At 43.8% G+C, this 27,942-nt stretch overlaps 2 protein-coding genes and 1 pseudogene across 2 annotated transcripts in view; 1 reads left to right on the forward strand and 2 right to left on the reverse strand.

The window, feature by feature from the left end:
- Abi3bp (ABI family member 3 binding protein) overlaps window positions 1-4,110 on the forward strand; it is a 226,801-nt gene extending 222,691 nt beyond the window's left edge. Inside the window, 4 exon segments of the mRNA XM_050122348.1 lie at window positions 268-297; window positions 984-1,145; window positions 2,126-2,248; window positions 2,891-4,110. Coding sequence (XP_049978305.1) covers window positions 268-297; window positions 984-1,145; window positions 2,126-2,248; window positions 2,891-3,006 — 431 coding nt within the window. The 3' untranslated portion in view covers window positions 3,007-4,110.
- Window positions 4,111-9,422: 5,312 nt separating this feature from the next.
- On the reverse strand, window positions 9,423-21,863 carry LOC126488727 (golgin subfamily B member 1-like). The gene is given in 10 exon segments (XM_050122389.1): window positions 9,423-10,153; window positions 10,374-10,479; window positions 12,991-13,125; window positions 13,655-13,712; window positions 13,715-13,748; window positions 13,887-14,030; window positions 18,446-18,580; window positions 20,354-20,512; window positions 20,672-20,906; window positions 21,805-21,863. Coding segments are annotated over 10 exon segments (1,200 nt in total). The 3' UTR covers window positions 9,423-10,018.
- Window positions 21,864-27,105: 5,242 nt separating this feature from the next.
- LOC126488728 (BTB/POZ domain-containing protein 18-like) overlaps window positions 27,106-27,942 on the reverse strand; it is a 14,365-nt pseudogene continuing 13,528 nt past the window's right edge.

Below are 27,942 nucleotides of genomic sequence, written 5' to 3' on the forward strand. Positions count from 1 at the left end.
CAATAAATAGTTTTGTAGAAAACTAAATGAGAAATCTTTTGAAAAAGCTAGAACAACCTATGCTCAAATCTACTCAAATCATGTGTCAAAGATGCCGCTGAGTATCTGAAGGATGATCAACAACCATTTCCAAAACAAAAAAAACTTTCAGATTCAAGCTTTAGCAAGATTGTACATCATGTAAATAAGACCTGCCTTCTTCATCATAATACTATAACAGTAAAACTTTATCTAAAAGACTCTTCCCTGTGTGTTGTTTCTCCTCAGCTGACCCAAGAGTGAGTGAGCCAATTTCTGGTAAGTACCAGTTTCAATGGGGACTATACATTCCAAAATTAGGTAAGCACAGCAAACTTGAGTTGAGCATCTTTCTATCTAGAAAGATAAAAGAGGTGTCATTCTTAAATATATAAGCACTTAGAACTCATGGGGGCAGTGCTGAAATTTGCTTTAACTCATACACCAGTTCACTCAAAATCTGATTAATTTGCTCACATTAAATTTTATACTATGTTGAGTCAGGCAGTGGTGGTGCACGCCTTTAATCCTGGCACTTTGTAGGCAGAGACAGGAGGATCTCTGTGAGTTTGAGGTCAGCCTGGTCTACAGAGGGAGTTTAGGACAGATTCCAAAAGCTACAGAGAAATCCTGTCTTGAAAAAACAAAAACACCAACCAACCAAACAAACACAAACAAAAAAAAAACATTTATATTATGTTGCAAAAAAGAGCCCCAAATGTGTCTACAAACCAGCACTGCAGACCCTAGTGCAACACCTAAGATATTGCTGAGATTTATTTCACTAGTGACAGAAACTTAGACTAGAGTTTGTTAAACGCTTTCAAACATTTTCAGCCCCCAGTATTTAATGCAGTAAAGAAATGAGGTATCAGGAAGTGGGCAAAGAAGTCTGCAGGCTGCTTCTGTTGTAAAGTTCTTCAGAGTTAAACACTGAACCCAAATCATGCGTTTTCCTCATGCAGCAGGAAGAGACGCCATCTGGACAGAAAGACCCTTTAATTCAGACTCTTACTCCGAATGCAAAGGCAAACAATATGTTAAAAGGACATGGTATAAGAAATTTGTCGGAGTCCAGCTGTGTAACTCTCTGAGATACAAGATTTACTTAAGCGACTCCCTCACAGGTATGTCCCACTACCCTAGCCTTTCTGTGACGTTTCAGACTCAGCACTTTATACAAATCTCTTTCAGAAAATGTTACAGACACAGGTAAAACTATTAATCTTAGAAACGAGGACTTAGATCTGCAATTTGGAGGCAGATAATGAAAATACAACATAAAATGGTGACACCATGACCAACTTCAATGCGTAGGCAGGTACTTGCCCAGGAAAGCTCAGTGCCGTCACAACCACCCAAGAACTAAATCCTACTACTAATCATGAAAGGAACTCGACACCCTTAAAATGCCAGAAGGGCTCAAACCCCTGCACTATGTTTGTTTATGTCTTTTCTAGAATATTCATATAGTAAAAACCTTGTGGTCCCTCATTCATTCATCAGGTTGTATTCTGGGTTTGGTGGGTGACAAAGTACAAAATGCCATATTCCTGCTTTCATATTGGGGAGACGCATTAAATAAATACGTAAATTACCCAAGAATGTCACAAAGACACAGAATGGCTCAGCAGAAGTGGAGGCTCCTTTAGTTTTAGGGAAGGTCTGTGTGCAAAGGTATCATGTCTGCTTAGAATAAATTTTGAGAAGGAATCAACGACAGAAGAGTCTAGAACAAAGGGTCTCTGGAGAGGTAGAGGAAAAAAAAGTGTGAAGGCCTGAGGCAAGACATACTGTAGTTTTGGCTGAGATTTAGTAAAAAAGAAGTTGTCTTCTGAGAATAACGGGAGATTGCTGGGGAGAATTATGGATAGAGTAATAACTTGCATTATAAAAGTCACTGTGATCTGAAGGGTAAAGGGGAACATTAGGAGGTAAGAGTTAAGCAAGGACATCAGCTAGGAAACCTTTCCTAGTGCGAGAGATGTTCGTGGCTTTTCCTCTGGGAAGTAAGGGAAAAGAAAAGCAAAACTATTCTTTGAAATAATTAATTATGGAATTGCCATATATTAAAGAAAAGGACATTGTTTCATTTCTGGTCCTTCAGGAAAGTTTTACAACATAGGAGATCAGAGGGGCCATGGAGAAGATCACTGCCAGTTTGTGGATTCATTTTTAGATGGCCGCACGGGACAGCAGCTAGCCTCTGACCAGCTACCCACCAAAGAAGGTATGCATTCTGACCATCCTATACAGAGGGTTGTGCAGTCTAGCAGGGAAAGCAATAAGTTGACAGAAATGGCTACAGAACTGCTACTCTGTCACTAGGGGAAGAAGAAACTTAGCTCTCAATTCAAGCACAGATCTAGAAAAATTAGATATATAAATGTATTCTGAGAAAACTAAAATCTTTCCCAAGTTTCCAGCCCTCCTGCTATCCCTATCAGTGTCCTCACAGCTCCAGTCATATGAAACATGCCTGGACATCTTCTTTGCTCCCTTAAAAATTGTTCCTACCATACAAGGAAAACAATATTTTCCTTAAAATGATCTATATAAAACAATTATGATAAGTCTGAGAAGTGAATATACTCAGCAAATTGCTAAGTACATATTAGCAGCAGGATGTGTGGGGAAGACTGATGCTGAAACTACTCTTATAGTACTGACATGCTAAGACAAATGGCAAGCTTTTAAGCCCTAGGGTCATTGTGTTTCTGGGTTAAGTATCAGATCCTCTATAATTACTAGTTTTCTCTATTGCTTTGCTTCACTCGGAGTCATCTTTACACTGAACAGCCTTCTATCTGCGAAGGGTGTGAACAAGGACATGAAAGATCTAGTAAACTAAATAAACTCTTTTTCCTCTTAGGCTACTTCAGAGCCGTTCGTCAGGAACCTGTCCAGTTTGGAGAGATAGGCGGTCATACCCAAATCAATTATGTCCAGTGGTACGAATGTGGGACCACAATTCCTGGGAAATGGTAGCTGCAGCACAGCTGTTTCCAAAGAAACAAAGAACCCGTTGGAAAGCCTATGGTGTTTGTCACCCCCCACTCCAAGCTCTGTTGTTTACTGTGTATAAAAGTCTGCAGCCCAACTGAGAGCAGCACTCGATGTTCATTGTTAGAAAAGATTTCTGAGACGATTTATCAGGTTTACAAAGATGCTTTAAGAAAGCAAGATTATTAACATTAATAGAATAACATTTTTTAGGGAAGCGGGCTCCCTATTCGTGATATTTTAAGAGAACATTTGTATATTATTTATCACACTGTTGTAATGTTTTCAGATACTTTTATAACAAAATTAATGTCAAAAAATCTTTAATATGCTTTATAAAAAGTATTTACTTTATGAATGTGTACGTGTTGTTGTTGGTGAGTTAATCCCATAAGTCTCTACTTGGTTTAACTTATTGGATCAAATAATCTTCAGCATAGACATGTGAGAGAAAGTGGATCTAATATTTAAAATTATGTAAACTTCAATTTGTTAGCATCAGATGAACAGATTTTTGAGTTTAAATAGTTACGTATTCATGCTAACTTCTCCATAACCTATCAGCAAATTACTGAAAAGAAAAATCTATGTAATTTTATCTCAACCAAACAGCTGATAATCTGACATGTCAAATGATAAATTNTAAATTTTGATGTTTTGATTCTGTACCCATAATATTACGTCTAAAAATACTTTCTCAAACTCTTCCTTTTAACATTCTTTTGAGCGGCTCTATGGTCCTGTTCATGCAGTATGTAGAGACTGAGTGTGAAGTCAGCATGGAAAGACAACGCATGTGAGATGCTATTGTTTTAGAGGATATATTATATATTTATACATTAAGGCCATGAATGAATGTATCAGAGGTTGTTTTGTGGACACTGTTTACTTATGCTGTAACAAAACTGACTCATTATGAAGCGGGGTACATATTTCTGGGAGGGAGCAAGAATATTATTGCCTGCCCTGAAAAAAACTTTTCTCTATGTGTATCTTTCAATACGCTTCAGTTTTATCAATGCTACATTTTGTACTTTTCAAGCAAATATAAACTCTGCAATAAAAAGATAATAGGTTTCTAAAAAGTGATTTTTAAAATGTTCTGAATAGTTTGCCAATATGTAAATATATCTTTAACTCCATAAGGAAAAATCAGAAAATTAAGAGCTATCAAACCCCTATTGTGTTTATATTCTAAGTCAAACAAATATGTTATATATATTTTTCCCTGAATGGAAATCAATTTCATAAATTTTATTTGAAGACCATATACAAATAAGATGACTAGTTTTCTTATATATGAAATAATAATTAAATTACAAGACCATTATTGGATTCAATCACCTTTATTAGCCTATCAATGTTACATTTATACATACTGTCTAGTCGTCTTCTCAAAGGGCTCTATTTTTAGTACATCATGTTAAAAGTAAACAGCCAAGTGTGATGGCTAAACCTTAGCCTAGCGTTTTAATATCCTCTGGGAACTAGAAAGCCAATCATTTTACACGCAATAGTGTTTTAAAATAACTAGGAAACTGCTACAATTTTAAGCAGGGGAGGAAACATGTTCATTTTGGTCTTTTTTTGTTTGTATTCCAGCAAATTATATTTTTAATTAATAGAAACAAGATATCATAAAAATTGCTCTGCTTTTTAAATTTTTGAACTTCAATAAAGTACAAATTGAAACAAAAAATAGTATTGTAGTCTTTTGAGAGGCAATTAGCCATCAATAGTGTAGCTGAACCTCCTTATCAATAACCAGGTCCAGCTTGGGTATAGCCCTGACCAAAAGGAGAACGGTTACGTGTATAAGGGTTAGGCACACTGGAAGGAGGGGTCATGGTACCTGCAGGAGATGGCATAAAACCTGGTCTGGGTTGGTAAGCACCAGGTTGGCTTGGAGCCATTCCAGGCTGGGCACCAGGGGCACGGTATATTAGCAGGTTGAGATGTTTGGGTAGTGTAAGTCTGCGGAGGATAAGTGCTTGCCTGGTACTGGTGTGGTTGAGCGTCATGCCCCACTACAGACTTCCACATCTGAGGGCGACAGACGATGGGAATAAATTAGGACGGAGAGAGGAACCGAGAGGAGGGATGATTAGAATGCTGAAGCCAACTACACAAGCAATCAAATGTTTCTCACCATTCTTAGAAGAAAACAAGAACTGAAACAAAGCAGATAGAAGTTCTAGGGAGACATCTCAGTTAGAAAACAAAGGAGTGGAAGTTATTACAGATAAACCAGAGTGGTTTGAGTCCATCCACATCTGGAGGGAAGTCAGTACAGATGTAGGCAACACAGCAACCTCTGTCAGCGTGCCGGGACCGTTCACTGCGTCTACAGATTGTAGTATTTGACAGCACCTTCTGCAGGATTGGGGTGGCATTTCCCCCAGATTTACCCATGGTTTCCTTTCTAGTTGTCAGGACATAAATGAGTCCAAGGTCCCTCCTGTCTGTAATCTGCTTAGCTACACTGAAATTGTTTTCACCTGTCCATAGGATACGGTCCTACATTCACTCTAAGACACTCACGGAAGAGCCGTCGGGACAGTTGGTTCAAAGACCCACCCTAGGGGATGCATGGGGAAACATTGACAGGAATCTCAGTTTCCTAAGGGAGAAAACACCGAGGCTTTATGTTTTATCACTCAATTACAAACATTGCTCAAATGTATTTAAAGATATACATATTCAAACACAGCATGTAACAGATCCCCTTTTTGGAACACGTGGGATTTACCAACCAAGTAAACATTGCAGAGGTCTTTGGAGAAAACTAGTTTGGCAGGGGAGCAATCATTCCTCCACTGGATACCCATGTTTTCCTGAGCCTTGCCACGGTAGTGTGAGGAGGAACTGCCTAGTAACACTGTGGGCTTCTGAACAGTGGTGTGGCAAAGTAACAAGGGGCAGTGCCCATCTGCTCTGGTAGCCTTTGAGATTCCCTGGCTCCGCTGTCAAGTCCCTGCTCATCCTTCTTTCTCAGGGACCTCCACCCCCGGGAGGCCATTCTGGTGTTCATCACTGTTTCCCAGAGGAGACACTCTTCAATACCTATCTGCAGGCCTCTGTCCATTTAGGCCCCAAGTCTCCACCGAGATGCACCTGGAAACCTCCACCCTTGTCTCTGTTTCCTAACAACCCCAGAAGATGATCCCTGGGAGAATCTGAAGAGGGGAATTAAAGATCTTCTAAGGGGCAGCTAGGGAAGTGGTGAGCTAACCAGGCCGAGAGTCACTTGAGCTGCTGAGAGCAATGTCTTCCTTACTTGGCAATAGCTACTTATAGGGGTTAGCACAGGTAAGGATGACCCGTGAACTACATCCTATGGCCTCTCTTTGACATGGCCTGGCTCTTGCGCTGTTCTGAACAGAGTGAACCTGGAAAGAAGTCACTTGTATTCATGGGCAATAAGGAAGCAGTGAGGTCCGATAGTCTCATCTTTTGTCCTTCTAACCCATGCCCCCTGGCCTCATCCCATCTCTCCCATCAATCTCACACACTTCTTAAGATCAAAATAACTTAATATGCTCGTACTGTTGATGACTCATCAATAAGGTTGCTAACTTGAAGCAGAAGGCTGGAGAATAACCCGGTGAAGGACAGAGAATGCCAGCCCATCCAGTGCCTGATCACAGTGTCGACTTATGACAAAAATAGTCCACAGACACCTCAGTAATATGACAGCCCACATGGGACCCCAGCCAGTCATGCAACATAGAGAATGTACCTCTTAGCCAGATACTAGACTAAGCACCTTACAAATATTAACTTAAATACTTTGACAACTCCATGATTCCTGTGATTTTGTTCCCCAATATTAAATAATGAAAGGCTTAGCATAGCTGCCTGTCTCCAACACTCTGGGAGTCCCACAAACACAGAGTTACCCCAGCTGAATAATCATGTCTGCATTTGGCCCCTCAAAGCACTTGGCTCAGCACCAGTGTTCACGTGGGTTAATTCCTGTTCCCTTACATCCCCATGTACATTTTGTGTCCCTGATAAACCATACAACAGTCTTTATCTTCTGTGGGACTCCTTTAGCTTAGTGCCTGGGGGCAGCCGGCCCTTAGAGTGGGATGTGTAGATCCTCAATAGAAGCCAGGGCATACTTCGCTGGACCCTCGGTCCTAGATGGCTGACCAATCACGTCCCTGAGTGCAGGCCATTTCCTTGTTCCTATCTTCAGATGTTCATGGTCAACCACCGCACGCAGACCTGATGGCCATCACAAGTTCAGCACCAATTAGCAAACTAAGTGCTCTGTGGATTTCTCTTCCACACTTCTCCGGGCGCCCAAGTCTCCCAGAACTCTGAGTACCCACTTTCACTACTGTTTGTTCGGGCTCACAGCTCCGGCTCCTCCAATCCACACCTGGCACCATCACCAGCTGCTGCCACTTTAGGGCAAGAAACTGAGCAGCAGCTTCAGTTCTGTTTCCAGGTTTTCTGTCATGTCCTGACACACTGTCCTCATGGCTACTTCCTGAAGTTTGAGTCAGTTCCTTAAGCTTTAAGTATCATTTCTGTGTCTAGTGTTTTGAAAAGTTTTTTCAAATCATGGGATAGTTATAAAAATGACCACATCTAAGCCACATCCCTAGCAGTTAAGACACGTTCAAGAATGCTCTAGGACCACTCTGTGTCCTCAGTTAAGACACGTTCAAGAATGCTCTAGGACCACTCTGTGTCCTGCGTAGGACAGTTGCACCTAGGACAGTAAAGGAATTCAGAACAAGCCAGGGGGCTGTGGTGGCAAACATCTGTGATCCCAGCACTCGGGTGTAGCCTGGGCTACAGCACTGTTGTAAAGGTTTGGCCTGAGGGAGGAAAACAAAAACAACATCGGATGTGGCCTGGAGCAATCAAGGAGAGGCTTCCTGGGAGATGGTCTGTATGTGAATCTTGAAGGGCAAGCCTTAAAAACACCTCTTCTTACCTGTAGCACTTACGATGAGGTCACACAGAACTGATGTCAAAAGGATAAGTCCTGGGAAAGGAGGGAGAAAGTTCTAGGTTGTTGGGAAACTGTGTGGAGCCTGAGCTCACTGACAGAAGTCTGACTCCAGACGAATTCCTCCAAGGAGCTGTGAACTCTGACACACTCCATGCTGTTAAGAGCTGTGGCCCTTCCCTTCTGTCTTCAAGTCAGACGTGCCCAGGTGACTTGTTTGGGCCAATGAAATAGACCCTTTCTGAGGGGAAGACCACTGAGAGGTTGGAGGCCTATACTGTGGCTGCTTTACAAATAATCCCCCAGGGGGACTCCTCTGGCAGCCTGGGGCCCTCAGTGACAAAGAGGATGCACAGAAAGTCTCAAGATCATTCTAAGACTTTATTGAATTTAATTGAATTCCAGTTATTGAATCTGACCCAGGCTCTTCTGATCTTGGTGGGCTGTGGAATTGTGACCTGATTGGCTTAGAGATAATGAACTCAGAAAGGGGCTCAGACTGGTTTCACCAGTCTTGCACTGAAGAGAGCATCTCAGCAGTAGAACAGAGGCATTTCTGCAGGAGAACAGAAAACTCCTAAGGTCCCTTCCAAGTGGACGCTAACCTTGGGGCATTTTATTTGTTCTGCTAAAGCTGTTTTAAAGTAGAGAAAAATGTAGAAAGGGGAAATCTTTTAGCTAACTTGGAATTCTAATCCAGTGTCAGAATTAGAGTATCAGAACAGACATTGTAACACATCATGTGGCAATGCAGTTCTCCAGAGAAACTGTAGGACTTTAGAGATGAGCCCAAGAAAACTCTTTCCCCCTTACAGATATCCCCCATTCGTCCCTTGAGTGGAGTGTAGCATGCAGGAATAGCTTTGAAACCAAAGAGATCAAGTTCGAAATCCACTTGTACATTGAGATAGCTGGCCAGCTTTTCCCAAGTGGCAACTTCATACAAAAGCGTGATTACACCCACCCGACCTTCATGCGCTACAATACACCTACACTGAGTGTCCTAGGAGACTGATTTGCTGTTGTGCTGTTTTCTCCTGAGACAGAGTGCCGCTATGTAGCGCAGGCTATCTTGAACTTACTATACGGACAAGACTGACCCCAAACTTATCGTCTCCTGTCTCAGTCTTCTCAGTGCAGTCAGGTGCCTAACCTTTTCCAGTGTTCTCTCAGAACTATACACACGGCTTCAGGACTTCACCCCGGCACCCTGCTCCTTTAACTCAGTCTCGGGATGGATTTCTTCCCCCACCTCGTCTGCTTTGGCTCCAGCAGCTGAGGCTAGAAGGATGCTCACAGCCTTCTGAAGCTGGTCAGTGAGAAGGGAGGATTTTCAGGACTTTAGTACTCCAGGAACCATCCCTCCACCCTCCACTCTCCAGAGTGCAGACACAGGTACATAACAACGGTGCTGACAGACGGCCTCACACAAATCTTCATTCCGAAAATAACACTTTATTAATTTACAATAGTTCAGGAAAGTCCTTGGGATGTTGTGACTAAAATGTAATCGCCATAGAAGTAGAGCTGATCAGTGAGCCACCAGTCCTCTCCCTTCTTCAGGTGACGAGCACAGAAGGGAAGACATCATGTCCACGATGAGAAAGCCGGCGGTGAGCAAGGGGAGGACAGGCACAGTGGTGTCACTCGTGACCTCTGCTCTCAGGTCTGGATCAGCTGTTTTGTCTTCTCTTCCCATTGCCTCAGCCCTGTTCGCAGAGCCGGGTGACAATGGCGTTGAAGACAGAATAACCCCCACCCGCGTGCTGTAGCTCAGGGGTTCTTGAGGCTAGACGTTGTGATGCTCCAGCTCCCGAGTGGCTTCAGGACTCCTATGGAGGGACATCCAGAAAACAGGATGCACCAGGCCTTGCGTTCTAACCTGTCCTCACAGCCACCTCTGTTGTTATGGGAACTTTCCAAGGAGATGCAGATGGATCTTGGAAGTGGGAAGGCTGTTCTAAAAACTACAATTCTGACATTAGAGATGAAGGAATTACAAGTTCTGAGAGCTGTGGTCGAGTGAGGAGTTTATAGATGACCTGTGAAACACAGGATGAGGAGGACGTGAACCATCAGGAAGTAGATGGTTGCAAGCAGTGGCACTCGGGTCCGGGAATGGCAGAGTGAACGCAGAACCCGCTTCCATCCAGCGCCACTCCGGGTCTGAAACAAACAAAACAACAACAACATGAGGAAGTCAGCTCCATTTGTAGGCTGTCTCTTCACCAGTAATTCTGCATCTCAGCCAACTGATCCCACCTCACAGCGGAGGGGGATCGGGAGAAAGTTTCCTCAGTGGCCGACCACCAATACCACTGCCCATCTCTGTACCTCAGCCCGGTCCCACCACAGAGCTCTCCCTGCGTCCAAACTTCCCTCTTACCCTACGGCAGCTGCTTCCCGGGATGTCAATCAACACTGACGTCTCCTGAGAGCCACAGGCACCAATGATAGGAGTCCGGACCGAATCCCATTCACTCTGCTCCAGCCTGTGTTGAGAGAAAGATACAGCACATGTCTCCCTGCATGAGAATCTTCCCAGCCATTCTGGGAAAGTGGCCTAGGGGACTGGCAGCAGAGATTTCTCCCATAGGCCAGGCCACACAGTAGTAACGGAACTGCTTAGTCAGGATGCTGGCTTCGGTGCTTCCGGCTGGGAAGCTGGTTAGTGTTTTCCCTGTGGAAGAACGACTAACAATCAACAGAACTAGAACCCAATGCCCGTTTGTCTTTATCCTCATGTTCTCCCCCCCCAATACCACATTTCATTCAGAAACTCACTCATTTCTCTCTCCCCTTCCTTCTCCACCCCACCCTGGTCTTTTGTTTGTTTTTGAGAAAGGGGCTTACTATGTAGCCCAGACTGGCTTTGAACTTACGATTCTCCTGGCTCTACTTCCCAGGGCTCATTTGCCACTCATCTGCCTACAGGGCAGACGTTTTAACTGGAGTGGGGAGCATGCAAAGCCCCTTTCCTCTTCCTGTTTCTTCCCCACACTGGGAATCTCCATCAACTGGACACTTCTCTGTGGGCCGCTCTCTTCTTCAGCAGAGAGGAAACGCCTTGATCTGAACCTGGTCCAGGTGGGCCGTACTTAGTCGCCCTGCTCTCCATTCTGGGTTTTTGTTGTTGTTGTTGTTGTTGTTGTAGTTTTGGTTTGGTTTTTGAAACAGGTTTTCTCTATGTAGCTATGGAGTCTGTCCTGGAACTTGCTCTGTAGACCTGGCTGGCCTCGAACTCACAGAGATCCACCTGCCTCTGCTTCCCAAGTGCTGGGATTAAAAGTGTGCATGACCAACACCTGGCCTCCATTTTGCTCTCAGTCAGAAGGAAAGGGGGAGGGGCTAACCTTAGGTTACTGTGGTCCAGACACAGGCTCCAGACTCATCCTGACTAAGCTGTCTCAAGTTGTCCCGAGCCTCCCCATGGACCAGGTTTCTCATAAGTGGGAGAGAAACGACCATGAACAAATAGGTCTGAAAGTCTCTGCAAGGCCACTACCCAAGCTGCACCATGTTCCCATAGAGCCTACCCTCAAGGCTACCTAGACGGTGTGTGAAACAAAAAGCTGTATATATGCTGGATGGGAAAGAAGGAAATCTCAGCTAAGACCTGCTCCCTGGAGAAGGCATTGCAAGAAGGCAGAAACATCCCCAGTGCCGTTTATTCTGAGGGAGGAGACAGCAGACACAGTGACTCCCTTACACACATGGTGGTGCCTGCTGTTTCTTTCCACGTAAAGGGGATTCTAGCAACAGAACACCTGTAGCCTTACTACCTTCTCACACACAGTGACTTCCGGTTTCCTTGATGTGGAATAAGTAACGACAGTACCCAGCTGTGTCCTTCCAATCACACTCGGGATAGAGGGCCCACAGTATCACACACATCCATGCCCTCCTAGCTGGGCAAAAGCCGGTGACTGGCAAAGGGAAGTTCAGGGTTAAGCAGTGCATTGCCAATACATCAAGCCACACTCTTTCTTTTTTTTTTTTTCAAGAAGCAGGTTTTATTTTATTTTATTTTGACTTTTTTTGTTTTTAATTCTTTTTTATTTATTTACTTATTTATTTATTTATTTATTTATTAAAGATTTCTGTCCCTTCCCCACCTCTGCCTCTCATATCCCTCCCCCTGCCACACTCTTTCTTAAGTGGTCTTCTATTTTCCCTTAGGTTACAATCTTTAAAATTTCAATTGCCTAGCTACGTGCGGTGGCATACACTTTTAATCACAGCACTGGGAGGCAGAGGCAGGTGGATTTCTGTGACTTCAAGGCCAGCCTGGTCTACAAATCAGGTTTCAGACCAGCCAGAGCTAAGTAGAAAGACCTTGCGTCAAAAACAAAGAAACAAAGGTCTGGGTATCAGACAGGTGATGAGAATGCGTTCATTTGGTCCTCGAAAGACTCTGACACTGGGGTCGTGGAGATGGCTCAGGGGAAGAGCGCTTGCTTTGTAAGCCTGAGGACCTGCATTCCCACCCCGGCAGCCACGTGAGAGCTGCCTGATTGTGTGCACCTGCAGTCCCCAGGGCTCGGGAGAAGACAGAGGCAGGAGGATGGTCACTGAAAAACAGCAAGTGCCAAATTCAATGAGAAACTCTGTCTCAGGGGAATATGTCAGAAAGGGATACACCAAGACACCTAACATTGTCCTCTGACTTTGTCCCCCTGCCCCCAACATGCACACACACAAGAACCCAACATGTACCTCACATAGTTACTGCTGGGATGAAGTAAGACACCTTATATAAGCTTCCTGTGTACTATGGATGGGAAAAACATTTCTAACCCCTGCAACCTACTGCGCTGGAAAGCACAGGCTTCTGAAACCCCACAGGTACCCTGCTTCTTGGTGATGACTCTCAAGTTGCTCTAGGACCACATCAAGTCAAGGGGAGATTACGATCTTAACTCACCCTGAGCCTTCGCAGAAATGTGCAGGAGCGAGGCCAGGGAGGGTGACAAGGGGGCAGAAAGCTCCTCCCCACGCCTTACCTTCTGATCTGCTCCTTGGCCAAGGAGAGTGCGTTCTCAATGGCCAATCTTTGGTCTCGCTCTTCTTCTAGCAGCTTCTCTAACTCACTCACTTCTTGTTTCGTGCTGCAGAGCTGCTGCTGGACTTCAGACAATCTGGAGGGTGAAAGGCAGGCAAAGGGCATCACTGGATGTAGGACACGATCTCGAACACATCGTCACAAGGCTGGAAGCACTATTCCCCACATAGGAAAACTAAACTAACAGAGAAGTCCAGCTACAGAACAATTACAACGGAAAATACCTATGGGGAGATGCGAGCCCGTCGGAGCAGCTGTAACTCCAGCATTTGTAGTGCCGCATGTGTGCACTTGTGTTACAAGCACTGTTTACTTCTTGCACAACATCTGTCAGGTACTGTTGCATTCAATCTTTACATCACTCTGTGATGCTAGTCAGATACTAGGACTCACTAAGAGTATACGGTGAATTCTGCTCCACCAAGGTTACAACCCAATTTCATTAAAATAGCATACACTGGCCATACACAACAATAGGTTTCATTATGATCTTTCCATACACGTAGGTAAGATCTTTTTATCACATTCACCCATCACCTTCTCTTGTCTACCACCCAATTTCTTTGCACACAGTGTATGTGTGGAGGAGAATCCTGCTCCTCTACCTTGGCTGTGGCTCCCCTGTGGCTTCCGGATCCCTCTTTCTCTTTCCATTCATTTCCTGGGCGCTCCTGGAACATCATCTACATTTGGTGGCCCCTAGAAAAAACAACAGCGGAGCAGTTGTGATGGAAGCTCTTCAGACACCTTCTGTGTGTGCAAACTGAGAGCCTTTTACTGTGTAGGGAAGCAACAGTTCCTAGCTATCACTCTGAGCACTTCCCGCCGCTGCCTTACCGCCTGCAGCTCCTGCACCTGCTTCTCCAGGACAGCGCAGTGCTTGGAGAGGTCACTGTAGTGATGCTGGTTCTCGCGGAGACTCTGGCTGGCGTCGCTGAGCTGGATGGAGAGGGTATTCTTCTCCTCCAGCAGCTGTGAGAACTGCAGCAGGGAGAGGATGAGGCCCACCCCAGGACCACGTCACCGGAAGCAGTGCTTAGGCAACTGGCCTGAACTTGCAGGACCTGATTTGCAGTGCAGAACCCACCTTAGAATCCTACCGCAGTATGCTTCTTCAAAGGGAAAAATACCTAAGTGTTTCGGCATGAAAGGAAACTACTTCTGGAAGAATAGCAGGAAACTGGTTTATTTTTACTGGTTCCAAGGTCTATGAACTGAACAACGATTAAACAGAACCCCCTAACAAAAATTCCAATAGAACAGGCTATTCCAGGAATGTAAGCAGAGGGCAGAAGGTTGGGTCCATGCTTAAATTACTAATGAATAACAAGCCCTAGAACTCAGTATAGACAAAGAGCAAGCTCACACTTAAAAATGTGTGTGATAGTATTACTGGGTGGACATGTTTCCAAGAGAGCAGACAGAAGTTATATGTGTCTATGTGGACTTGAGAAGCGGAAGTGGGAGCCCAGATGCTCACCAAGTGGAAACAGTAGAGTCCCTACGCCAACCTTTCCTCTAGGTCCCGAGGGACAGGCCACGGTCAGAGCTGTCCCTGCACAAGTTCAGTGTCAGGTGCCCACTACCTGGCAAAGCAGTCTAAGCCTCTGCTTTCTAAACCAGGAAACCTTCTTAAGATGAGTGAAAACATTTAGTTGATGTGGCTTCTACCAGCTGACTGGGACTGGACTCCTCTGGAACCAGAATTGGGATTCCTCACTTGTGCACCGTCAGTTTAAACTTCAGTCAAGATTAACAACCAGATACATTGGTAGCCATGGAGATGTCCTCCTGAGTACCCACCACAGAGACACTAGAAGGCTTGGGTCACAGGGAATGGATGGATTTGGCTGGGAGTCTTGTGATCTCTTGAGGATTCTTTTCTAAGTGTTTGTGTAAGAAAGTTCATCAATGCTTCAGAGAAAACAGTTTTCTAGAGACATCTGGGAAAACGCATTGGATACACACAGATAGCACACATGATCACAACGTGCTCTGTAACTGAACATGGCTCCAGATGACTTTGTGTTTGGTTGTGACTCTGAAGATCAAGTTTCAGTTTACAAAACATTTGGACAAATACCATCTTCATTGATAGAAACAGAGAAAGGACCTCCCTCCTTTTTTACAAATGGGAAAAAGAAATAAGCTTACATTACTCAAGGCCATGGCGTCAGCAACTCCCAGACAAAGGCTCACAGGTATGGGTCTCAAGTGTTGAGTCCCATCTGCTTTATGATGTGGCCCAATCTGGGAAGGCGTGGTGTGGGGAGAAAGGTGTTACTGAAGAAAAGGCTGTGAATTTTTGAGAAGCTAATATTTGAGGGTGGCTGGCCGAGTACAATAGGAACTCCAGGGTGAGGACTAACACCACATTCTCCCATCACAGGAAAAGCGTTCCTAGCTGGAATGAACAGCCCAGGGCACAACAAACACAAGTAAACACAAACAAAACAAATCTCTCCAGTGTTTAAAACTGTCTTCTCATTTTGTCTCTAGAAAATCTAGAAACAGAGGGCAGACCCATAAGCTTGTTGGAAGCGAAGGCTTGTGAACTACAAAGACAAACAGTTGATCACTAATCAGCCACTCGTAACCCGTCTTGGGTGTCTGCATTCTGTCTAGGTTTCTGGGGTTAGGAGCAGGCATAGGATCCAGGGGCACGGCCTCCCAGTGTCCATGGAGTCTCACTGGAGCAACCACTGCTCATAGGAACGGCCGCTGTGGGGCTGCCACCACAGAGATGTGCAGGGCACAGATGACTTAGGCTCCTCAGCTTCTGCCTCTACTTTACTCACAGGCTGACTGAATTCAGTCCACTAAGGCTAGACTAACACTATATCATTAGACACGTTTAAGGTTTCTAACACATTCCTACACTGCACAGAGGCATTGAGCTAAGCCAGCAGAACTGTGTAGAACACCTTAGCATTCAGCAAAGGAGCGAGGTCAGAGAGGGTTAGAAAGAAACATGTGTGACGGCCCCTCAACTTCATCTCACTCAAGTGAGAAGCTGGGACCTACGGGGAGTGAGACTAAGCTCACGTGACTTAAGGTTTATGTGTGTCCTCAGTTATGGCCAGACTCTCAGCAGGCTAATGGCAGTCACTTGTTAACTAGTGGATGAGTGGGCTAGGGAGGTGCCTTCCTCACAGCCAGATTCTAAAGAGAACTATTTCTTATCCCGAGTGACAATGGCCTATAGCCACTTAGTTTTCAGGTAGGTACCTGTGATTGGAAGAGGAATGGTGGACTTGTAGGGGTGTGGGACATCCTGGTTTTCTATCTTTATCGCTTGTTATACAACTTTTTGTGAACATGTAGCCTGCTATGCCAATGATCTGTTACATCGTAAAGCTATGACAAGTTCACCAACATAAATGGCATTTTTGAGGGGTTCTGGTGTTTCCTACTAAGATATGAACTGCTTACCATACTTCTAGCTTCTTCTACCACACCTTCCTAGCTTAGCTTTAATATCCTAGCTACCATACTTGCATCTACCAAGCTTTTCAAGTGACTGCTGGGATTGACTTGCCACCTGTACCATTCTGGACCCCATGGATGTTTTCCTGATGGAGGCGCCATCGTCCTCCCTGTGCAGCTTGCTCTGCCTGTGTCTGGCTCAGCTGAGTCTGCAAAGTGCTAATGAGTTCTTCCTTTTCTTGAAGCTGCTGCTTCATCAGGACAAACTCCTCCATCTCAGCCGAACTCTTATCCAACTGAAGGGGGAAAATATTTCCTTAAGCAATGGGGTTGGCATTCTTAGTTCTTTTGACTTTCTCATTTGCCTGAATACCTACCATATTTCCTTCTAATTTCCACTTTAACACAGAAAAGAATTTCATTTTCTAATTTTTTAAAATATTTATTTATTTATACTATATTCTGTCTGTGTGTATGTCTGCAGGCCAGAGGAGGGCATCAGATCTCATTACAGATGGTTGTGAGCCACCATGTGGTTGCTGGGAATTGAACTCAGGACCTTTGGAAGAGCAGGCAATGCTCTTAACCGCTGAGCCATCTCTCCAGCCCCCATTTGCTAATTTTTAAAGTATCATTGAATTGCCAAGATTTTTTTTAGAAGAAGACAGAAGCAATAGCAATATGTTTTTCAGTTTCTTTGAAAGCTAGCATAGCAAAGAGACAGACCAATTAGTGAGCAGAAAAACATGGACAACAGTAACAATATGTAGGAAGCTACCCCACAAACCTTGGACTAAACAAGTTAAGGGCACACCATGAAAATCAGGATTTTTCTTGGCATTAGAGACTGCAAAATAAAAAATGAGACAGCAATAGAGCTACATCTGATGGTCCTGTGGAATCGGGAAAAAATCCAAGGTAACCAAGAAGAATTTGTAGGAATAGATGGCAGCCAGCATTAGAAGAGAAGCAACAGATCATGGGTAAATTGCAGGCCATCCACAGGCAAGATTCCCATATGAGATCTGTATAGTTAGAGGCTTAGCAAAGATTCCTTGGCAACTAGCACTTGCTGCTCTTGTGAAAGGATCCAGGTTCGGTCCCAGCACCCACAGCTATCTGTAAGTCCAGTTCCAGGGGATCTGATGTCCTCGTCTGACCTCTGGGTATGCAATGCATATACATCCATGCGAGCAAAAACATCCACACAGAAAATGAATGAACAATTACATAATATCATTAAAAAGTCAGGCATGGTGGCTCATGTCTATAATTCCAGCACTCAAGAGGCTGAGACAGGAGGACTGCCACAAGTTCAAGGTAAAACTGGGCTACAATCTGAGGCCTTGCCTCAAAAACAACAACGAAAATCACGAAGAATAAGGAGCAGAACAATATGCTGAAAGACACTGTAACTTATTTCAGAGTTAAACATGTTCAAGAAAAATGTACGGGACATGAAAGGAAAATTAGAATTAGAAAAGTTTAAAAAAGTAATAAAATTCATAAAGTTGATATAAAAGAAAATTCATTTCAGAAGAGGAAGCCAAACACAAAATGGAATGCCTTGAGTTAAATAAGAAAAAGGATAAATCTAAAAACTATTAATCAAAATTGGTAAAGAAAAAATACACAACCAAAAATAAAGGTTAACAGAAACCTGCTAGGAAGAAAATAGAAGCATCGGAGCTGATCAAATGCTGTGAATCACATGATTCAAGAGTTTCTGAGAACACATGATCCATATATGAAAGCATATACTGAGTATGTGCAAATACCAACGGAGAAGGCCACACACACATACAAACACTAATAAATGAGTAGACGTGGAAGTAAGGGAGAGAGGGAGGGGCAGGCAGGGAGGGGCCGACTGACGGGAGATTGCTACTGATTGTCGAGAAAGAGGCATTTGCCGTGGATGTCCGTTGGCTGGTAGTGATCTGTTGAGCTATAATAACGAGGTGACTCACTCCGGCCTTCACGGCTTGTTCTGACTGCGCCTGGTGAAGCTGGGCTTGCAAAGGGCTAATTAATTTCTCCTTCTCCTGGAGTTCACGTTTTATCTCTTCTACTTTCATCTCTTCTTCTGTGGAATTCTTATCATGCTGAAAATTGCAATGATTGAAGTCGCTTAAGAGGTATAATTAATATATATTTTATCTTTTACACTATTTGCCTTTTAGAGACATTTAATTACAGCTTCACTGAAGTGATAGAAGCACTCAGGAGCCAGAAACAGGAGGATCTCTCTTAGTTAGAAGCCATCCTGGTTTATAGTCCCAGAACAGTCAGAACTACATAGAAAGCCTGACCTGTATCAAACAAACAATAAAACCAATCAACCAACCACAACAATAAAATCAAACAACAACAGAAGCAAGAATAAGAAACTAACAAAAAGGGATGAATTTGGGCTGGGAAGATAGCCGAGTTTAAGAAAGCTTGTTCTACAACAATGAGGACTAGGGTTTGGCTCCTAGAACCCACCAACACCTGTCCCTCCAGCTTCGAGGGATCTGACACACCCTCTTCTTGTCTCTGATACGCTTCTCTGTCTGTCGCTGTCCGTCCATGCCCCCTGCCACACAAATGCACACATGCACGCTACGCTAAGCACACCATGGCACACATGGTTACAGGGCTGCTGTGACTGACAGCTAGAGCGGACTGGGATGGCTGGACATCATTTACTGAACATGGAAAGGGAATGATGATAGAAGATGCTGGCACGTCTAAGGCCTGGGGGCTAAGTAGTAAGATAGAGTGAAATGCAGAGTATAAAATGGAAAAATAAAAAATCTAACAACACGACTCAAGAGAAGTCTGAAAGAATCAACATGAAAAGGAAAGGGTTAGTGCCTGCCACCACAGCTAGGGAAGAGAGTTGTCATATGAACCATAGAGGAGGAAAAGAATTCAAACAAAGAAATTACTTGCTTTTAAAACCAACTTTGAGGTGTTAAACAACCCTATTCTATTCCCCTCCTTCTCGTGCCCCTGCTGAAGGAGGGGCTAAACCTAGGGCCTTATCCACACTGCATAGGTGCTCTTCTCCTGAGCCACATCCCCAGGGCAGACAAGGAACAGCAATGTCCCTGAAAGGCAAGGCTAAGCAGGGGAGGTAGCAAGTGCTCTCAAGGGCTGTGGCTCAAAACTTGAAAAACTCCCCTCGGACGAACATTTCTGATAACGTAATACAGGAGGCTGACGTTCAAGCGCTGTGAGCCACAACAGCACCAGTGTAATCTGCACACACGCCCCTAAAACCTGGTGGTCCCTGCTCTCTACATAAATGCCCGAGCATGTCTCTGAACAGAAAGGCCAAGAGGACACCTAGAACGATGCCACACTTCTCTAAAGACAGCTTGCTTTAGTCCCTCTGCATCCCGACTAGACACTGCTCTGTGGCAGCCACCATAAACCTTGCCAGCCTCCTTAGAGGGTACCAGGGTGGGCCTGGCAACTCAGCTCATAAAACATCAATGTACCATTATTCACTTACAGAAACAGAGAATATTCTTTATTAGTTAAGCAATAAAGGGATTTCAGAGCCGGGTAAAAACCTTAGAGATCACAGTTTTAATGTTCTAACCAATAATCAAACTCATTCACAAAGTATATGCTTCTCCCCTCTGTCTCACTCCAGGACTCATGTCTTCCCGTCAGCCCTTTGAGAGCCTCACTGGGAGTCTGGGTAACACCTGCCAACTCAGGCCCACATTTCCGTCTGCCTTTGCTCTCCCAGTGTGGCCTTTGGTCCAAGCAAACCGCAGGCTCGGAGGGAAGGGCAGCGCTTCTGATCATCATCTCCCCACTGCAGATGTGTGTGGTAGGGCTCCTGGCTCAGAGGACACCCAGTCTCTATCCAGTTCCCGTACCTTGGAGAGCGGCTCCGCGGGCTGAGGTTCAGTAGATGTAGGCGAAGCAGCCCCTCCTTGTGCCTTCATTTCTTCGAGGTGTTTGTTCAAAGAAGTCAGTTTCGCTTTTGCATGAAGTTTTATTTTTTTAATTTTGTTATCAGCAGCTTTACGCTCCTCCTGCCGGAGAGCAATGAAGACAATAAACGAGTTTACCTAGCACACAACTTACTCGCGGCAGGAAACGCGATATGGCACTTAGGAATAAGAAGCAGGGCTAATGCTCTGAGCGGATGGCCTGTCTTTATCAAATGCTCGGCAAACAGCGAACGACAATACCTGCAGAGCATCGTCCTTCTGCTGGAGCTGAGCATCCTTCTGGCTGATGATGTCTTTCAGCTCCACCACTAACTTCTCGGCTTCAGCTAGGCGTTCCAGAACATCATCTTGCGTGCTGTTATTCAATTCCATGCTAGATTCCTGGTGTAATTCCTGGGATTTAGACAGAAAGCAATAAAAATAATACACAGGGGAAAGGCAGCAACTCCCCGCAGGGACTGCTACATCCTCACCTCAATCATTGGCCAGCTCCTCTCTTTTGAAACTGAGCCCTGACTAATCCCACAGCAGTTATCCTTGCCGTTACAATATAGTGTTTTGTCTAACTTAGAGGATTGGTTTTAAATTGATTTGTTTCTCTTATATATGAGTACCATGTATGTACACCTGCAGGCCAGAAGAGGGCACCAGATCCTATTACAGACGATTATGAGCTACCATGGAGATTGAAAACTCAGGACCTCTGGAAGAGCAGCTGGTGCTCTTAACTGCTGAGCCATCTCTCCAGCCCCAGAACTTTTATTATTCTAATTTTATCCAAAAGGAAAATAAAGGGAGGTAATGATTACAGAGTATTAAGTAAATTTTGGGAGCCCAAAATTTAAAATTAGAGCTGAGCCGAGGGCTGGAGATGTGGCTCAGCTGGTGGAGTGAAGGCCGCGCATGCACAAGGCCTGGCTTCAGTTCCCGGTCCTGCATCAACTGTCATGGATGGCAGCACACACCTCGGACCCAACACTCAGAAGGCAGAGGTTGAGAGATCAGGAGTCTAAGGTCATTCTTTGGCTAGTGACAGAGAAAGTTGGAGGCCAGTCTGGGATACATGAGACCTTGTCTCAAACAAAATAAATTAAATTAAAGTAAGTTATTTGAAAATTAAAACAAAACAAAAGCCCTTAACTATTTCGCTTGCCGCTTGTCTTTGAAAAAGTTAATGGACTTCTTTTGAATCCTTAAGGGTTGGAAAATACAATGCAAACTACAAGAAAAACAGACAGATTTATAAAAATACACAGAGGTTTTCAAACAAAAATGGTGCTCCAGGCCCATTTACTCTTTACACTTTCCCGTGGAAGAGGAGTTTCTAGACTTAAGCCAGGCTTTGTCACACACCCAGACCTAGAAACACTTACCTAGGTGGCTGCTCTCCATCACTCTCAGTTCGGGTTCCCCAGCCAATCCCCAGCTCCATCTGTACTGCAGCCCTGCTGGCTCCACCCACAATTACTTCTTTCTCTAAGTAGCTTGGGCTGTGGTGGTCCTACTTTTTGGATTAATGAGAAAAGTACTGGAATCCCAGGCAGAGAATCCCTCAACTGTTTTTAAGCCAGAATTTCTTTAGAGAAACATAAAGACACAGCACATTAGGGCGCAGCACGTGTGCCCGTGCCCACCCGGAGCACCAGACCTTAAATATTTTCCACATTATCATTAAAAGATAAGATGGACTGACTGAAAAAGAAATCCCAGAAGCTTATGGGAAGGGGATGACGATCTGGAGCAAGTAACAGCTTTCCGGCTCAGCACACAGCGGCTTCATCACATTGTACTCTGAGGTCGCTTTACCTGGTCAGCGTCAGTTCCTCTGCCTTAAGATGAAGACTAAGAAGGGCCAGTTTAAGACAACTGATGCAGTTCCTGGCTCTGAAGCGGGATCTATAACTGCAACTAATGCATGCATCTGGTAGGGCATCTTTCACGCAGCCGAGAGCTACAGCTCAAATGCTAGGAATCCAAGGGCAGGAAAGTTAAATGGAGCAAGATGGTGATCCCTCTCTATAGGGCTCGTCGTAAAATACAAACACAAATACACCTGTAAGGATCAGCAGACGGAAAACACTGTGCTAATAAATTCACACGAGGAAAGAGGGACTGCTATCATTTTATAAATCACCAGAATCACATACAGAAAACTAAAACAGAGCTCCATGTAAGGCCAAGCTTCTATAAAACAGCAAATAAAAACAAGCTCGCCAAGCTCACCACACACTCTGTGCCACAAGACCTGACACCTACAGGAAGCAGCACTATGGATTCAAATAAAAAGCCTGGGGCTGGAGAGATGGATCAGTGGTTAACATCACTGGCTGCTCTTCCAGAGGACCTGGGTTTGATTCCTGGCACCCACAACCATCTGTAACTCCAGTTCCAGGGGATCTGGCACCCTCTTTTAGACTCTAAGATACCAGGCACACACAAAGTGCAAAGATACACATGTGGGCAAAAAGTCATACAAATAAAACTTAAAGCAGAAACAAAAATAAAAATAACTTATTTTTCTCAAAGCCTTCTTCACTATCTATTCACAATTATTATTTTAAAAATATGAGGCAGGCCGTGGTGGCACATGCCTTTAATCACACCACTTGGGTGATAAGAGTTAGTTCCAGGACAGCTAGGGTTACACAGAAAAACCCCGTCTTGAAAAATTTAAATAAATAAATAAACAAAGAAACACAAAGTCTCACAAATAACTTATTCCTATAGGTAACCAAGAAAAACTAATGATATTTTATAAACAAGAGTGGTATCAACATCTCTTTCATCGAAATGGGTGGGGGCGGCAGGGAAGGAGAGGTGAATTTTAAAAGTCAGTGAGAAAGTTAAAAAGGAAACCTTCTAAAGATCATTATTTTTAGGAAGGGCTGGCTATGTTACAGTAGGATGAAAAGTCCACACCCCAAAAGCGTGGGAATCCTCAGAAATGCGGACAATCATCTTAAGAAACCAAGGAAGAATCTTCTATGTGATATTCAAAATCTGTTGCATTGGGCCATATTTTTTATTTTTTCATTCTCTTAATTTGTATTTTATATTTGTATAAACATGTGGCATATTTACAGAGGTACTCACACTATCTACAGCAAACATAAGATATACTCAATAAACATAAAATAAATACACTTAGGAGAAATAGGTTCAAAGTGTTTTACCTATAGCATGTGCAATTAAAATCTTTCAGGAACAGCGTAGTCAAATGTAACTGGAGCTAAGAAGGAAGCATCAAAAGGGGCTTTCCAGGATCAAGGAAGTAAAAGCAGTGTTATGAACACACATCGCTTCAAGCCGGGGCCTCCTGGAGGCAAGCGTTCTACCATTTGGGTACACTTTCAGCCCCTGAAACTTTTCAGTTATTTTCCAATTCCCCCGCTACCAATTCCAAACCGTCTGACTTTTTCTAACAGAACATTTCCGGAACGTGACCCTTTACAGCCATTCTGACCATCCAACCCTTATTAACTCAAGTTTCTGGAAAGGACACTCTACACTGTTAGAAACTCTTCCGCTGTCACGATGCTTAAATCTGGAAAGTCGTCCTTTGTGTGCTTGGAGAACTTCTAACTATCTTCCAAAGTGAACGTGTTTATTATCCATGATTTTAAATATCTGTCCCAGCCTCACACAGTCCTCTCTCCACAGACCAACTGCAGCGCTTTAAATAAACCAGGCAAATACTTTCCTCACCCTCCGGCTTGCATTCGCATTCCTGAGGCGCAACGACAAACACACCCCACACAGACAATCCCAGGTTTTTCCTCCAGAATTCCCTTCGAAGTTCCTTCTCTTGCGATCACCTCTGACTCCTGGATCAACTCTCCCCCCCTTATCTTCCCAACCCATTAGCACCAGCAGGATCACGCATGGGCCTCCGACTGTGGCCACACCTTTGCCCTTTGCCTAGTCTGAGTCCTGCGGCCCCCACGGGATAAAGACTATTTGTGGCATTGTCCTTATACAGATTTTGGATGACACATCTCTTGCATGGGTTATTCCTTCTATAAAACAGAAGGAAGCAGAGCATACTCATCAGCTGTTCAATATTGGTGCTGATCTGAGCCATCAGAGCTTCTCTGTGCTGCTGGGCTCTTTCTTCTATGGCCCTTCCCATAAAATAGTGCTGAAGTCGTTCTTGTGCTTGTGCGTGGAGCTCTCTGCTGGCCACTTCTGACATCTGAGAGTCCTGAAAACACATGGCAGAAAACTTGTCATGAGGACAGATAGATCAAAATATGCTTTACCTAACCACAGAGCAGAGCTTCTAGAATTCATAGCAGTCTCTTGTTTTATCTATAGAATCTACTGCAAGTATTAAACTGTCTATAAATTAGTAGCTTTAGTTGGGTATAGTCAAGCCTGTAATCTCCATGCAGAAGCAGAGGCATGTCAATCATGAGTTCAGGGCCATGGTGATACCTTGTCTCAAAAAACCTAAAAGACAAATAAGCAAACAAACCAACCCATAAGAAACAAAAATGTAGCCACCAAACCAACCAGTCAGAATTTAAATAACAACTTCCCAAACCCTGATTTTATATAACAATGTAGGTAGGCAAGTTTTTTTTTTTTTTAAATTAACTTATTTTCTCTTGGAGTTATGAGTGTTGAGTCTGTACATAAGCATGTGCACCATGTGTATATGCTGTGCCCTCAGAGGTTAGAAGAGGGTGTTAAGATCACTCTGAAACTGGAGTTATAGAGGGTTGTGGGTCTCCAAGTTGGTGCTAGGAAATGAACATGGAGTCTGTAAGAGAAACAAGGGTTCTAAACCACTGAGCTCTCTCTCTAGGCCCCAAGTTTCTCTTTGGTATGTTTCCAAGCATCATTTCTACAAAGACATTGATATTAGGAGACAATAATGAAAAGTACATTATATAGAAGAGGAACAAAGCCAATTCCTTTTGTTTGAATCCCATTTGAAATACTATTTTACTTCTTATCCATCCCTACTCTAAATGCATCTATACCATAATATTATAACTGGTCCTGATTTCACAGAATGAAAAGCAGAAATCTGCTAAAAGAACCTATCCTTTAGATTATTCAGATAATTTAAGGGGAAGTTAGTGACAATTTGAATAAGAATTAAACAATCCTAGTCTTATAGCTGATAAAATTTCTGATACCACAACTTTCTCAAATATTTATGTAGTCCTGGTCCAGTTGGGAACTTACCTTTCAGTTACAAATCTTATCAAAGTGCACTAAAATCTGTCCAAAGAAACATTTAAAATATAACAAACCAGGGGGCTGGAGAGATGGCTCAGGGGTTAAGAGTACTGACTGCTCTTCCAGAGGTCCTGACTTCAATTCCCAGCAACCACATGGTGGTTCACAACCATCTATGATGAGATCTGGTGCCCTCTTCTGGTATGCAGGCAGAACACTGTACACATTATATATCTTAAAAAAAAAAAAAACTGGTGTATTTATCAGAATTACACTCATCTTTCCAGATCTGTGAGATCTACACTCATATTCACCTGAATCAAAGTATTAGAAACATTGCATCTATGCTGAATTCAAATATATACAAACTTTTCTTGTCATTATTTCCTAAAAAGTATAGTCAAAGAACAATTTACACAGTCTTTACATTGTATTAGAGAGTGTAAGTAACTAGAAGTGGTTAAGAGTATGCACAAGGATATGCAGAGATTATATGGAAGAAATAACCATTTGATAAAAAGAGGTTTAACAATAGTTCTTAAGAGGATACTGTAGAACTACTAACTATAGTGGTATATTATTTGTGTTTTAATAAATGTAAATGGTGACTGCTCTTTCATTCCCAGCCACCCAGACCCAAATAATCACAAGAAACTATATTAATCACAACGCTGCTTGGCCTATTAGTTCAGGCTTCTTATTACCTCTTACATTTTTTTTTTCCGAGACAGGGTTTCTCGTAGCTTTTTTGGTTCCTGTCCTGGAACTAGCTCTTGTAGACCAGGCTGGCCTCGAACTCACAGAGATCCGCCTGCTTCTGCCTCCCGAGTGCTGGGATTAAAGGCATGCGCCACCACCACCCGGCTTAACTCTTACATCTTAACTTAATCCATTTCTATTAATTTGTGTATCACCACGAGACTGTGACTTACTGGTAAAGTCCAAAATCTGTCTCCTTTGGTAGCTACATAGCATCTCCTTGACTCCACATACTATCTCTCTATAGCCCTTCTATATTTTGCCTTGACATAGGCCAAAGTAGCTTCTTTATTAATCAATATTAATACAACATATTCACAACATACAGAGAGGAATCCCATATCATCTCCCCTATTCTGTCTAAATAAAAAGGAAGGTTTATCTTTAACAGAGTAAAATTACATATAACAAAACAGGTATCAAGCAAAAATTACAGTTATAATATTTTTGTGAGTCTAAAGTTTCACATAATTTATCTTTCATCATAACTAAGGAAAACTATAACTATTTAGCCTTCAATTCTATCATAGACCCCAGAAGGATATAGTATTACCTAAGTAAACAGGAAGCACATTGTAACCAACTTCCGAAACTCTAGAATTGACAGACATCTTGCTGCCTGGACAGTCATCCAAAGTTCTGTAAAGTTGGGTCATCCATCTTTAGCCTACAAGCCCATAGTATCCAGCAGACTTTTCCTAGGAGCCCTGCCCTGCCCTACACCTCCACTATGTTAGTATATCAATCTCTGTTTCTGACTCTGAGGAAGGGTCAGGCCAGACAGAGGGAACACCAGGCCCCAGCCTATCCTCCTCTGTCCAGTTTACCACGTCAATCTCTTCATCTTCAGAACTGCCAGGACATGGATCCCTCAGTTCAGGGTTAGCAGACAATTCCCTGACTGCGCAGGATACAATATCTCATCCATGCCTAGGGACACTTCTAGCCCTGTCTCTGCCCTGTTTGAGCATGGAAGTGAAAGATTCCTGTAAGACCTTTGGGAAGAGTCAGGGGAGTCAAGGTGGAGAAGTTTTTCTTCCTGACCATCAGTGACTGGGGTCTGGTAATTTCAAGGTCTGGAGTCCAAGAGCTTCTCAGGGAAAGTGCTTCTCTCTTCACCTCAGAGGGCATGACAAGGGGGCTAAGGGGCTCAGTTATTCTGTGTTCTCAGGGGGCACGACAAGGGGCCTAAGGGGCTCAGTTGCTTCTGTGTTCTCAGGGGGCATGACAAGGGGGCTAAGTGGCTCAGCTGGCTCTTTGTTCTCCCCAACCAGTTCCTTTTTCAATCCTGTGAGGTCTCTGGGCCAGAGTTCTGTACCTGGCAAACATCATTATTCCCATTCAATCCAATTCTTTCCTGTTTCTGACAGGTGATAACTTGGGATTCTGCAGCCTTCAGCCCCAGGACTCTCCAGAGATCCTACTGGTGGTTCAACATCTGAGCCACATAGCATGAAGTCCAGAATCTCTTCAGCTCACTCACTGGTGGCCACAGCGCTTGTGATCCGATACTGCTCAGCTTCACAGGGCTGGCCTAGCAGGGCTGTGTCAAACGTGTAGGGCTC

The sequence above is a fragment of the Alexandromys fortis genome, unplaced genomic scaffold (assembly GCF_014885135.2).
Source record: "Alexandromys fortis isolate MF-2015 unplaced genomic scaffold, M_Fortis_MF-2015_v1.1 scaffold_187, whole genome shotgun sequence".
NCBI lineage: Eukaryota > Metazoa > Chordata > Mammalia > Rodentia > Cricetidae > Alexandromys > Alexandromys fortis.